We start from the raw sequence: 14,944 nt of genomic DNA on the forward strand, positions 1-14,944 counted from the left end.
TATCAGAGGAGAGCGGGAGATGGACACTGGAGGGAGGGGTCCCTGGTACCCTGGGCACCAGTAAGGAGAAGAGTGGGATGGGACCAGAAAACAGAGGACTGGGCCTGCCCGGGGGGCCTTTAGCAAGTGATATTTCTCCTGAAATACCACATGTGCAAGAGTTCCGGGGAAAGATGAACCAGGCAGAGGGAAGAGCCTGGCAGAGGCCTAGGATGAAGCTGGTCACAGCTGAGTCTGGAAGGGCTGGGTGGGCTGGAATGGAGGGTGTGAGGGGCAAGTAGCTGGACGAAGCGTGGCCACACTGTTCTTGTCCATCCTGACCTGGGACCGCCAAGCACCTGTGTGTGAGTCCTGTTGCCCCACGAGTCAGGATAGGCTTAGGGTCTGGCCACAGGGCCAGGCGGAATGGGGAGCACCTTACCTTTGGCAATGCATACTTCGGCAGCTTCATCAGGACAAATTCATTGCGACGATAAGAGACATAGTATTTTGTCCGGTTTGCTGATGTTGCCTAATTGGGGGAAGAAACACATTTTTGAGAGGCTTGATTCCCTCTCCAGCCAGAGTCTCATGAATGAAAAACTACATATTATGTTCAGCAAGTGAAAATATCCTTTTACTTTGCTTCTACCTGTTCTGCTTGAAATGAACAGACTCCTATTCATCCTTCAAAGCCCCAAATTAACACCCCTCCTCTGGGAAGTCATCTTCTGCTTCCTTCAGTCAGAACTAACTTCTTTCCTCATGCTCTCTCAGCACCTTGTTGCTCTGCATCCAACTTATGGAACAAGGTGGAGAAAGTTCCGATGGAGAAGGAGACAGGCCAAAGATGAGCTCGTCACCAAAGGTGATCACTGAACTTCCAGGCATGACAAACAAAGCCGGCACCATCCTGAGTGCTTTCCCCGGGCAGCTCATTTGATCTCATAACAATGAACTCCATGAACTGTGGCCATGGGCATCTGTTCCCAGACACAGAAAGGCCCGTCAGGACAGGACTGTGGCAGGTCTCTGATTACAGAGGCCACATATCCTCACTGCCACAGAACAGAAGGTGCAGACTCCTGAGCCACCAGCACTGCCACTTTGTTGGAGGTGAGGTGGGGCTGGAAGGGCTGAGGTTTCTCGCATCCCAGCACAGGCTCCCGGATCCTCTGAGGACCAGGATGGGAGAGGGCAGGGGGGGGCTGGGCTGGGGTAGGGAGAGCTTTCCTCTGCAGTTGCTGAGAAAGATGGAAACGAGGATAGAAACTGGATGGAGTTGGTGGCTCCCGCCTTCTCCTGCCCCTCACAAACAATGTTGTGAGCACCAACACCAGACAAGCTAAGTCTGTGACCTTGTGCAGAATGAGACCACCCTGCGATCGGGTCTGAACACAGACCAGACGTGAACGTCATTCAAACCCCCAAGATGCCCAGACACCCACCCTGGCTGAGAAGAGCGAGAGCTGCTGCTTCATTGCCTGGCTCCTGCCTCCCCGAGTCTCCCGCCTCCCCTGAATCGCCCCTCCCTTTAGAGAAGATTGATTGAGACGCCCGATCCTAGCAGGACCTCACCTCCTCACATCCCTCAATCCAGAGTCACACCCGGTTTCCTCGCAACCCCCCCAAATCACCTCCTGCAGCCCACACCTGACAATCAGGCCCTCCTAACCCCTCTGAGATGCCCAGGTTCCCTAGGGCATGTGTTCCCCCTTGCTGCACTGAGTGATAACCCAGCCTGCTCGGCCATAGGTGAGCTCCGGGGGTCTTAGGCTGCAGGGCTTTGACAGGCAAGCCTGTCTAATGTTCAGAAACCATGCAACATGGGAGATGGTTGCCCAGAGAGCTGACACTGTCTTTGCTCTGGTACTTAGTGGACATCTGCAGAAATGCAATGCTAGGAGCTGGGAAAGCAAGTGGGGGGTTCAGACCTAGAGCCCAGCCTCAGCTGGCCTGAGTCAGGTGTAGGGACAAAAGGAGTAAATGGTACGGAATGACACAGTGGGGCCTGGGCTGTGATGGAGGAAGGCACAGGGCTGGGGGTCCTCAGAGGAGGTACCAGTGAGCCTGAAGTGGAGGCAGAAGTCAGGGAAGACTTCCTGGAGGAGGAAGTGCATGATTGAGTCTTCGAGAAGGAGCAGGACCAGCCGGTGGAGAAGCGAGGCACAGCACAGGGAACAGTACGAGCAAACACACAGACAGGGCATCAAAAGCCAGGGGCTGGGGCTCAGCAGAGAGCAGTGGAGACTGGGCAGGGCTGAAGGTTAGGGCCGGTGGCAGCAGCAGCCTCTTGTCTGGCCTGCTTTAATGGTGGGGAATGGGATGCCCACTGCCTGCCTAGCCCCTAGCTCCATGGTAGCCCTTGGCACACACTGAGTGTAGAGTGGGGAGCTGGGGTGACCAAGTGTGGCTGGGACACGGGAAGGAGGAGGCTGGGGAGCATGGAGGGCCTTCTGGGGAGAGGGCACCCAGCAGCTGCCCTCAAGGGGCTTCCTTGGAGGAAACTTTGGATTTGTTTTACAGGGTCCTGGAGGGCAGAACAGAACCCAGTGGATGGGAGTCCAATGACGCAGACTCTGTCTCAGGGCCAGAAGAAACAGGCCAGTGACTGGGGCTGCTCAGCAGAGGGCTAGGCTGTTTCGGGAGGGCTGAGCTCCCCATCCATGAAGGTGAAGAAAAGCTGGATGGATTGCTTGTGTGCTAGAGTTTCTGAATTAGCTGGGACCACCTGGCTGCTGAGGGTGAGCCCACTTGTGACCTGAGGGCACAGGTGGCAGCATCCTGGTCACAGGGCTGTGGACAGCCGGTGACTGGCGGCCAACAGCTGGGACCAGAAGCAGTCCTGGTCAGTTCCAAAGTCACTGATAAAGCCAAATGGGGCTAAATGGGTTTAGATTTGGGGACCCCGAGTGGCTGGGAGGTTCCTGGTGGCCAGAAGGGAGGTGGAGCCTCAGTGTCCCTGAGCCACAGTTCTGGGCTTGCGGGGGCTTCTGTGGATGCCTGCAGCCATAGCCATGGTCAGAAACCGTGACCTGCGAAGTAGCACTGGAGAGTGAAATACCCGTTTTATTGCCTCTTTTCTGAGCGATTCCATTTTTGCCGCGAGCGGGTCATCCACCACGTCTGCCTGTTGCCAATTTCCAAAAGCCCCGGAAGCAACCTTACCTTAAAGAAGATGTAATCGTCCTGCACAGTCAGAGACCCGTGGTCAATGGGGCCTGCGAACGGGGCTGTCAGCATCTTCTCGGAGCAATTGTGGATTGGGCAGGTGATGTACCGAAAATCTACCGGAGAGAAGCGCCGGCCCAGGAGGTCAGACTCCAGCCGGAGCCAGAGACAGCCCGAGACGTGCTGGGCTCCATCCTCCTCCAATACCACTGTGGTATGGCTTTGTGGGCTTGAATTCTAAAGGTCACTGTGATGACACCTGCGGCTGAGGGTGTCATCCTCGCTCACTGTGGGCCACCTGCACTCTGACACGAGCTCCTTCAACCTTCAGGAAGATGTTCGTGCTACTCTGGAGCCTACAATCCCCTGCAGGAGGGGTCAGCACAGGCGACGGTGGGTACCTCGCCGCACCCAGACATGCACGGCCCCCACACCCTCCTGAAGTCTCTCACACTTAAGCAGGGGTGGGGGCGGGTGGGGCTCAAAGATTCTTTTCCCCCAAATTTTAAGCAAATGCTTCTACCCTTTTCCAAATATTTATGGTTGAGCAATATTGAATGCATGCTTTGCCAGGGAGCTGCTAATTTAAAGTCCTTCTGTTTCCCCGGGGCAAATTTATGTGGAGGGGCTGGATCCTGGAGGCCTCAGGAAGCTCTGCGTTCCAGCTTGTGAGCCAGGAGGAAGATTTATCCAAAGGGACCAAGGGAAGGGTGCCTCCTCCTCTTCCTCTTCCTCCTCCCCCTCTTCCTTTTCCTCCTCCTCCTGCCCCCGGCCCTGGGTGACCCGGCAGCATGGAGAATGGTTAAGGGAAGAGGTTTAGGAACCAGAAAGGCCCACCCCTAAGCTCAGCCTCAGGTTTCTGCACTGAACAATGGGGTGGGCCCACCTGCCCGGGCTGTTCAGAGGAGGCAGAAGGCAGTGTACACAGAGGGTACGTGGGCAGCAGCACCAGGCCACTGCCAAGCCCTCCTGAGCCACACCTATGTTCCCTTGAAACTGCCTGGTGTGCCCGGCACTCAACACTGAACCACTGAACTTCCTGCAGTGGGGCTGCCTGGCTGGAGATGCAGTGAAATGACTAGCTCAGGGGCAGGCTCAGTCAACAATCTACTGACTCACTCACTCACTCACTCACTCATTCACTCACTCACTCACTCACTCATTCACTCACTCACTCACTCAATCACTCAATCACTCACTCATTCACTCAATCACTCATTCACTCACTCACTCATTCATTCACTCTTCACTCATTCATTCACTCTTCACTCACTCATTCACTCATCACTCAATCATTCACTCACTCACTCTTTCAATTACTCACTCACTTATTCACCCACTCACTCATTCTCTCATTCACTCAATCACTCATTCACTCACTCACTCATTCACTCACTCAATCATTCCTTCACTCACACACCTATTCACTCATTCACCCACTCACTCATCCACTCACTCACTCACTCACTCACTTATTTATTCATTCATTCCCTCAATCACTCACTCATTCATCCATCTCATCATGGTCAGGCTCTCAGTGTTCCAGGCCTAGAGCCAATACAACAGAACAGGGCCACCTCTCAGGCTGATGGGTTGTGTGCTGGGTATAGTAGCCCTGATGATAGTGCTTGCCAATTTCTGTAGTATATACACCCCCACATGGCCATGCAGGAGCCACCTAGATGAAATTGGTGAATATGGAGTTGAAAAGAACTGTGGACAGTGGGTGCTCATGAGCCAGGGCCCGCTGAAGCTCTGGAAAGGGCAGACAGCTAACCCTGACAACGTGTTGTGATGCGGGCAGTGAGTCTTTCTCTCTGTAGCACGTTATTTTGCAATGTTTTGCCCAGTAGGCTACTCAGGGGCAACCCTGGCATCTGGCTAGGGCTTATTCATTCAGCAGGCTTACTGGGGACACAGGTGATCAGTAGCCCCCACTGGTACTCAAGGAGTTCCAGACCCTGAAGAGTGTGCAGAGCTGGGATGGTGGAGCTCAGCAGAGGTGGCTGGCAGGGTGCCTGAGGTCAAAGGTAAGAAATTCCAAAAGGGAGGAGCATTCCCAGCAGAGGTGGTGAGAGGTGCACCAGCTGGGACCTTGTGACCCCAGGCAAACCTGGACTGCCCCTGAGCTGTTGCCCTGGTTATCAACACAGAACAGTAATAGCGCTGGCCCCGCCTGCCTGAGGGTGGCAGGGTGGGGGTGGGGGAGGGGTGGGGGGTAGGGTGGGGAGCCACACCTAGCAACTGACCCTGCCCCCGAAAGCTTGGCCATGATGACCCCACGTTGGGGACTCTGCATTCACTTATTTCATATCACTATCCATTTCATAGGCCAGGAGACTGGGGTGACTGGCCTCGGGCCCCGAAGTTGGCCAGCGGCAGGGCTGGGAGCTGATGCCAGCATTTCTATTCTAATGGGGACACATCCTGGCTCAGGTGATCCTGCACAGAGGATGTCTCTGTGGGGACTCAGCTGCTCTGCCCTCCTCGGAGCACCCTCCTGTCACACAGCACGCACGGCCCTGGGCAGGAAGTTGGCTGGGTCCAGTGGGCAGGCCCGTGCCCCCACCCCTGCCCCCAACCTCCACACTTAGCACATGCCAGGGGTGGGGGGCTGAGTGAGTGGGAAACACTCAATGCTCAGGAGCCAGAATAAATAATAGACTTTTCCACTGGAGTGGAGCTCCTTGACTTCGATTCATCCCCAGCTGGAAAACAAGCACATTTAAAATCATGCCACATCGAGACACAGTGAGGCTGGCTGTGTAGGGTCAGCCACTGGGGACGAGTGACTGAACACAGGCGCAGCCGAGCTGTGTCAGGCGCGAGGTGACTCAGGGATACCCGGTGCCTGTGCACTGCCCGGCTTACCTCCACCAAGGTCCTGGGCTTCCACGTGGACCAAGTCAGGGTCAGCGTCCACCCCAGACACAGACCTGGAAAAGAAGAGCTGAGGCTGGGGTCGGGAATGGAGTCACCGTGCCCGTCCCCCAGCAGCTCCCCACACCCCATGCAGCCACATGGCCTCCCTGGTTCTGAAGCCACCCTTGCTCTGTGGGTCCGGAGGGCATCACCTCCCCGGGACCCCACCTGCTCCTGAGGTGCTTCGAGTCTTTGCATTTTCCTTGCATGAGCTGAGGGGATTGGAGTCTCTGCGTCTTCCTTGAGTGAGCTGAGGGGGCTGGGTTTTTTCCTGTCATAGGAGTGTTTGTAAAAGACTTTCTTCTTCATAAAAGACTTTCACGTTGCTTTTTCATTTTTGTTTGTTTTATTTTGATCATCTAAAATGACTACAGGAGGCAGACAGGCCTGGGACTCCCATCCTATCCTAATTTTATAAATATGGAAACTGTGGCTCAGAGAAGCAAAATGACCCTCCCAGAGCCATACAGTGGTAACAGCTGACCTGGGATGGGCTCACCTGAGCTGTTGCTCCGTCTCCTGCTCCCCATGACCTGGTCAAGTGTGGCCTTGGGAAGATTCCTCTCTCAGCCATCAGCCCTCCCCTGGTGCTGCCTCCAGGGACTTGCCTGAATCCTTTCGTGAGGTGGCGAAGCCTCCAGCAAGAGGAATGCACCCCCTATCCCATCACTCGACAGTTTGCACCAGGCTGTCCCCACACATGGGCCTGGACTGTGCACTGGGAGGCAGGTGCCTTCATCTGCATTCATAGGTGACCCCACTAGGGCCAGACTGGGTCTGTGACTTGCCTGAGGCAACATGGCTCAGACCAGGGCAGTCTCAGGCTCCTGCCCAGGTCTGCTTGATCCCAAAATGCATGCTCTCCTCAGACCCCACACACTGCCCTGCTCACAACCAAGGCCTTCTCCTAATACCACGAGTCTAGATGTCCCATCTGTTATGGGACTCTGCCTCCTTTGGGGGTGGTCCCAGCTTCAGAGAAGCCGTGAAGGAAATGCAGGAGTTTTGCCAAGTGGCTGAGTTCCATAGACATCTCTAAGAGCCCAGTGGGACAAACCTACTGTGTACAAGGCCTGCTGTGGGCCCTGGGGGACAGAGATAAAGGAGACACTGTAGCTGCCCTGTGGGCTCCTGGGTCAGGACACTCAGGCTGGGGCTGTGGTTCTCCCACTCCACTCTCAATCCACCCACATCCCATCCCTGTCCGACTCCTCTCCCCGTTTCATTGCCCTGCTGGGTGAAGTCTTTAACTGGGCAGGAGGAGAGGGAGGAAGCTTCTGTCTTTAGAGGCAAAAGCCAGGTCCTTAGTCTGTGCTGCACATAGCATGTCACTTGAACTCATTTAAATAGCTCCATTTGGTGGCAGGCGCTCAGGTACAGGGAATGTCCTAGGTGCTCTAGTTGCCTTATTGTACTTATCTTGAATGATCCCAAATGGTTTGGTTATACCCATTTTACAGACAAGGAAACCAAGGCCCAGACAGGTGAAAATAGATCAAAGCTCATAAAGCTAATAGAGCAAGATCCACTACCCAGGTTCTGCCACTCCCAAAGCAACATCTTTTTATCACACGGGTTGCTTCCCAGCTACGCACAGCTTTGCGCACCAAATAATGCAGTGAAGGGATAGTGGTGGGGGGGAGGAGTACAGCTGCCCCAACCTCAGTCCAGGGTCTCAGCTGGAGTCTACACTTGCCCTGGCCCCTTTGTCCAAGGCTCTTCCCTGTGCTCTCAGACTGTCCACCTGCATGGGGCTGGCTGGAGGTGGAAAGCCTCGCTTGCCCTCTTGGACACTCTCTCCTGGCTTTTCCAGTAATTACTGTGGCACCAATTCTGCCTTGAATTTATGCAGTACTTGTCCTCTCAGTGCTGAAGAGCCAGCAATGACAGGGCAAAGGCTGCTGCTCCGAGTTGGCAAGTCTGAAAGCCTCGCCTTTGAGGGACATCCACCCATCCATTCACCACCTGGCTCACAGGGTTTCTGTGAGGGGCCAAGCCTATGAAGCACCTGGAATGAGGCCTGAGATGGGACAGAAGACATGTCCTAGGGTCACAGCTCCATAGGCTGGTCCTCCAGGGAAGGCAGGGATGGAGTCCAATTTTGGTGTCGCATCCAATATATGCCCAGTGTTGGGCCTGGCTCCCAGGAGGGGAGTGCGGATTTTTTTTTTTTTTAAATGAAACGAACGTTAGTGAGGATCTGGTCCAGGGTTTCTCAAACCAAGCACCGCATCCCATCTCCCAGATTTCACCATCTCCATGTGCCCACTGAACTGTCATCTACCTGCCACTTTCTTCACACTGAAAACTTCCACCTGCTTTAGCCTTCTGCGAAGCAAGACTCCCTGGGAACTCCTGGATTTGGTGGCTGGTCATGTTTGTTATCACACACATTCCAACTAATATGGCTGTTAAAGCCGCTTATCATTTACCACACCAGTCCCTCTCATGGACATTTTGCTCAAGAGCAAACTGAGCCTCAAGATGAGGAAGTCATTTCCTGGTATCAGTGGCCACTCAGCGCTGGGGGCAGGAGCACCCCCATGGCCTGCTTGCAAGCGGTTGAGATGCCTCAGGCAGAGTGCCCAGTGCCCCATGACCTCTCCCCACCACTGACAGTTTCCCACCCAGACTTGGCCCCATTCGGTTCCCAACCTTCCTCCCAACCTGCCTGGCACCAGGATCCCCATTTGCTTCACCTTCTCCAGGGACCAGGTCCAACCAAGTGGCCCCAGGTGGACAGGGGAAATCCATAAATGGGTTTGAGTGGCACAGACCCCACAGATGTGCCATGTGACGGGAGCCAGCTGGGACTCCCCGTAGTCTATTGAGATTTCAAACACAGGGGCACCAGCATCAATCATTTTGACCCTAGTTAAAGAGCTCTCCCTTTCAAGGTGGAGTGTTGATTTCGGCTTTTGTGAATAGACCATTTGTAAGCTTCTTGGAAAGGAGGTCTCAGGCCTGACATTACTCTCTCCTGAATACAGACAGGCATTGTTCCCTTCAGCAGCAGATCCTCCACCAGGAATATGGAATTTTAGCCTCATCATCCATCATCTGTGAAGCGGGGCAATGACACCTGGGGCACAGGCTCCCTCTGCCCTCACTCATTCATTCACCCACTCACCCAATCACAGACTCACTCACTCATCCACTCACTCACTCACCTGCTCACTCATTTACTCAGTCACTCAATCACAGACTCACTCAGTCACCCACTCACTCATTCACTCACTCAATCACAGACTCATTCACTCACTCATTCCCTCAGTCACTCATTCACTTACTCAGTCACAGACTCACTTATTCATTTAACCACTCAGTCAATCACAGACTCACTCACTCACTCACTCACTCACTCAGTCACTCACTCGGTCACTCAATCACCGACTCACTCACTTACCCACTCACTCATTCACTCACTCATTCACTCAGTCACTCATTTGCTCAATCAGACTCACTCATTCACTCACTCAGTCATAGACTCACTCACTCAGCCACTCAGCCACTCATTCACTCACTCAATCACAGACTCACTCAGTCACTCATTCACTAATCACTCGTCCACTCACTCGGTCACTTATTCACTCACTCAACCACAGACGCACTCATTCACTCACTCAATGACTCACTCACTCATTCACTCAGTCATAGACTCACTCACCCACTCACTCACTCATTCACTCACCCAGTCACAGACTCACTCACTCAGCCACCACTCACTCATTCACTCACCCAGTCACAGACTCACTCACTCAGCCACCACTCACTCATTCACTCACACAGTCACAGACTCACTCACTCAGCTACCACTCACTCATTCACTCACACAGTCACAGACTCACTCACTCAGCCACCACTCACTCATTCACTCACACAGTCACAGACTCACTCACTCAGCTACCACTCACTCATTCACTCACACAGTCACAGACTCACTCACTCAGCCACCACTCACTCATTCACTCACACAGTCACAGACTCACTCACTCAGCCACCACTCACTCATTCACTCACACAGTCACAGACTCACTCACTCAGCCACCACTCACTCATTCACTCACACAGTCACAGACTCACTCACTCAGCTACTCACTCACTCAATCACAGACTCAGTCCCTCACTCACTAATTACTCATTCACTCAGTCACTCATTCACTCACTCACTAACTCATTCAGTGACTCACTCACCCACTCACTCACCCACTCACTCATTCATTCAGTTACTTGCTCACTCATTCATTCACTCATTCATTCTTTCACTCAATCACACACTCAGCTATTTACTCATTCATTTACTCACCTACTCACTCATTTATTCACTCATTTATTATCAACTCACCACTCAGTCATTCACTCATTCATTCCCTCACTCGCACACTCAGTTATTTACTCATCCATTTACTCACTCAGTTGTTACTCATTCACTCATTCATTCACTCATTTATTCACTCATTCATTCATTACCTAACTCATCACTCACTCAGCCATTTACTCATTCATTTCCTGAGTCACTCACCCTATAAATTCATTTATTTACCATGTTTGTTCCTTTAGTCTCTTGCTCTGAGCACTTCCCACAGCCATTTCTCAGTGTACTGGTGAAGGCCCTGGGCTAGACACTGGTGTACAGGTGGCCTGAGGCCTGGTCCCTGCTCCAGGCCCCTCAGTCATGGGTTTTGAAGACTCTCTTAGACTGTATTTATAATATCTCAGATAGAACCCCACTCTCCGCAGGAAATGGCAAGCCTGACACACAGGCCTTCTTGCTTGTTGAGGTCTCCACTGCTTAGAAATGGCAGGCCTGTGAGATGGCCTGGGGCAGGCAGCCCTCGGAGTGAGTGTTTTGGGGAGGTGGGAACTGACTTTCACCCCATTTGTGCTGAGGGCAGCTCCAGTGCAAATGGTTCCATTAAGCCCGGAAAGGTGTGATAATCAAGGCTGTAGAGGGGAGACCTCCACCTCTTCCTTCTATGGACAGAGGCCCTGCCGCCCCCGTGCCCTGCACCAGGGCCAGGCCCAGAGCTAACGGAGAGGAAGGCTGAGGCTTTCCCTAGGTGAGCGTGGGGCTGAGCAAGGAGGCAGATGCAGGAACACCTGGTGAAGCCCAGGTGGCCAGACCACCCAGCAGAGAGGGCAAGGTCCACTGGCCACAGCCAGAGGTGGACCGAGTCTCAGGGCTACAGCTTGGGAGCAGCAGGACTTAGAATGTGGGCCCGAGCCTATCCGAGCCTCAGTTCCCTCCTGTGACATGAGACCTAGAATGCGTGCCCGAGCCTCAGTTCTTCCCTGTGACATGAGGGAGACCCTCATGGGCTGCTGTGGGGATGCCATGGAATGGTGCATTCAGAGCCTCCATGCGCTGCCCGGTGGACACTCAGTATTCAAAGCAGGGTGGCTGCGGGGCAGCTGCTGTTATGATTCTGTTCTGGGGCATGGAGACACTGAGGGCAGGGTGGCAGGCGGGTGCCCGAGGCCCTGCCCAGGAGGCAGCAGGTATCAGGGCACCTGGGGCTGTTCCCTCTCGCTTGCAGGCCACTCTAATGAGCTTGCTTGCTGTGTAGATTCGCAAAACGTTAATGAGTCTGAGCTTCAGACAGAACACGGGGCTTTGGCAATTCCCGCTGTCAGTTCAAGGACAAAGAGCTCCTTGGAAATGCTGTCAAAACAGCATTATTCACTGCTTACAAGGGGAGGGGAGGCATCCCCACCGCTGTCACCACGCTCCAGGAGACATCCCGGGGCCGGGGCCGGGGCCGTAGTGGCCAGCGTCTGCTGTGATTCCCTCGAATAACAGCAGGGAAACTTGGGGGAGGAAACAATTTGATTTGCCTGAGATAATAACATGTTTGAATTATCGCCAATTTCCCTCTGGGCACTCTGGGTCGGTTTCTTTCTCTGGCTGGAGAGCTGTCCATGAGCTTGGCCTGGCTTAGGAGTGAACAGAGCTCTGCCAATCCCCCAGAGCGACCTGGCTCAGAAATCGCACCTCCTGGCTCTGCGCCCCACCTCTGTGAGCGCTCAGGCCCAGGCATCCCACCGCAGGGCAGCTCTGGCTCCTGACAGTTGACGGCAATGACAAGGCCAGTGATGGATGGCCGTGCTCTGGTTTCTGAGGGAGGAACTGGGCCCTCCCGTGGGCAGCCCGCAGACAGACGGCCGTCGCCTCTCCCCATGAGCCAACGGCGTGTACACCAGCAGTCGGCATTCCAGAGGAAAAAGCCTTCCTTCAGCCTGTGGGGTGGCCAGGACGCCAGTCTCCTGCCACTGTCAGCGTGACATTACGAAGGGCCCTTGCCCACTCTGCAGCCGCCAACTTGAACCTCTTAATAATTTTGTCTTTAATTGGAGCTTTGGAAGGGAAGGCTGAGGGGGCAAGAGAGTGTCTGTAGGGCTGATAGCCCGGGCTCCCTCTCCAGCCCTGCGCCCTCAGGACGGGTAGGAAGCCCTTTCCATGTGTTTTTCTGTTGGGGAGACTGGGCTGTGGCTTGTGCAGGAGGCCCGTGCAATGATCTGTTCCACACGTGGGATAAGAAAGAGAAAGGCTAGCACTGTGTGTGTGTGTGTGTGTGCGTGTACACTCACAAGAAAGAGGAATGCCATGGAATCAGCACATGAAGGAGCAGTGCAACATGAAAGGCAGTGTGACCAGAAGGAGGGATATGGCCCCAGCAGGAGAGAGGCAGGCCTGAGCTCTGAACGGCTGCACTGGCTCCTGGCCCCGTGATGCTGCCTGAGACCCTGGGCAAGCCCTCATCCTCCGCAGCCCTCATGGATGCATCCCACAGACATTTCTCAAGGAAAGCTGAGTGGCCCCCGTGCAGTGAGGCTGGGGTGCTGCCCAGGGGGCACACTGAGAGGCATCCCCTGAGGATGCACTCGAGTGGCTAGTACCCACCGTCTGAATGCAGAGGCCCCCAGTGGCCCTTTGCCTGGGACAGGAGCCTCCTTTCTTGGGTCTGGCTCCTCAGGAGGCCGGGGTGGGGGCTTGTCTGGGGTACAACCCCAAACTTGTCCTGCTCATTGGCACCCAGCAGGGGCTGGGAAGGGTGACAGGCTGAGCAATGGAAGGGGAGCCCAGGTGCGGATAAGCAGGAGAGCAGGGCTGAGGCAGGCTGGGTCAGCACCCACAGGGTCTGTTAGTCGGGGCTGAGTCAGGGCCTGGGGTCGGGCAGGGAGTGTGGAGCGGTGGGCCGGGTGCTGTGCTGGGAACATGTGTACATCAGCACCACTCTCCACTGGGGATGCTGTGAGGCTCGGGAAGGGAACAGCAGTGGCACAGGGCCACATAGCTGGTTCATGGGTAAAAACATGGCGTGAGGGACACCAACCCCTGGACTCTACCATTTCTGATACCACCCACTGTGGAACAGGAAGAACGACTGGGGGTTCCCCTGGGATGAGGAGGGTGTGGGGCTGCAGGCAGAGACAGTGGACGGTGGGGACCCGGCCCCAGGCTGGGGAGGGTCCAGAGGAGGAAAGGGAGCTGCAGGGAGGGGCTCCCAAGGGTTTGGGGGACGTGCTCTCACCAGAGCTGCGGGCCCCACGGGTTCGGGGTGGGGAAGTGCTCTCACCAGAACACGTGGTCTTTGGTCACTCGCTCTTGCAGAAGTGTCCACTTTTTCCCCAAGTCAGACGACACGTAGAGCTTTAGGGCAGAAAAAAGAGAAACAAAAGCTTGGTCAGGACGTCAGGAATAAGCTGCTTCTGAGAGAGGGTGATGTCACTGCCACACCCCCAGGAGAAGTCAGCCTTGTCCAATGGACACACGGAGGCGCTGTGCTCATGCTGGGGTGCAGGCCAAACCCCACTGCCCCCAGGAGGAACCATTCCTGTCCCCAGGCCAGCTGGCAGGAGCCAGGAGACGAGGTTCTCCAGGATGAAATCCAGAGGGGTCTCACAGAGGAGGTGTGTCTGAGCCTCAAAGGTGGGAAGGACTTTATAATCCGGTGTGAGGATGGGAGGAAGGGCGTTTGGGAGGAAGGAGCCATGTGTTGCCAGGGCTGGAGCAGTGAATGGATGGCAGGACACAGCAGTGGCCCCGGGCAGGGGTGTGATATCTGCTGCAGGGGTCAGTGCAGGCGCAGGTGGGCTGGGGCCTGACACCAGGGCCAGCCTCACAGTGTGTGACCAGTGCCACAGCCCAGGGACCTTGCTCAGAAGGGCCCCACACCTGGGGCTTAATTCTCTGCAGCCGCCGACTTGAACTTCTTAATAAGTGTGTCTTTAGGGCCAGGTGCAGTGGCTCACGCCTGTAATCCCAGCACTTTGGGAGGTCGAGGCAGGTGGATCACCTGAGGTTGGGAGTTCGAGACCAGCCTGACCAACAAGGAGAAACCCCGCCTCTACTAAAAATACAAAATTAGCTGCGCGTGGTGGCACATGCCTGTAATCCCAGCTACTCGGGAGGCTGAGTCAGGAGAATCACTTGAACACAGGAGGCGGAGATTGCAATGAGCCGAGATCACGCTACTGCACTCCAGCCTGGGCAACAAGAGCAAAACTCCAACCGAAAAAAAAAATTGTCTTTAATTGGAGCTTTGGAAGTGAAGGCTGAGGGGGCAAGAGAGCATGCGTTGGGCTGATCGCCCAGGCTCCCTCTCCAGCCCTGTGCCGTCGGGAGGGGTTCTCAGCTGCCTGTGCCCGTGGTCCTGTCTCCACACAGTGACCACCACTGTCCTTGTCCCTGGTGAGTGCCAGGGCCAGGCCTGGGCCCAGGAAGGGGCAGGGGTGGGTGCCCTGAGCACTGTCTTGAGGCCGGCCCTGGGGGCCTGGGAGGGTGTCCCTGTGGGCCAGGGAGCACAGTGTTAAATGGCTCATAAAGAACATGGTGACAGGCCCAGAGAGAGAGCTCAGAAGAAAGGAAAAG

General features: G+C 55.0%; 1 protein-coding gene across 4 annotated transcripts in view; it reads right to left on the reverse strand.

The window, feature by feature from the left end:
* Positions 1-14,944, reverse strand: part of SORCS2 (sortilin related VPS10 domain containing receptor 2) — a 548,735-nt gene that overhangs the window by 76,197 nt on the left and 457,594 nt on the right. For all 4 annotated transcript variants that reach the window (XM_054553680.2, XM_024246327.3, XM_054553679.2 and 1 more), the window contains exons 5-8: positions 13,650-13,723; positions 6,022-6,086; positions 3,148-3,266; positions 422-511 (exon numbers count right to left, since the gene is read on the reverse strand). In XM_054553680.2, the coding sequence (XP_054409655.2) occupies positions 422-511; positions 3,148-3,266; positions 6,022-6,086; positions 13,650-13,723 (348 nt within the window). The remainder of the gene's footprint in view (positions 1-421; positions 512-3,147; positions 3,267-6,021; positions 6,087-13,649; positions 13,724-14,944) is intronic.

This window comes from Pongo abelii, chromosome 3 (assembly GCF_028885655.2).
Source record: "Pongo abelii isolate AG06213 chromosome 3, NHGRI_mPonAbe1-v2.0_pri, whole genome shotgun sequence".
Taxonomy (NCBI): Eukaryota; Metazoa; Chordata; class Mammalia; order Primates; family Hominidae; genus Pongo; species Pongo abelii.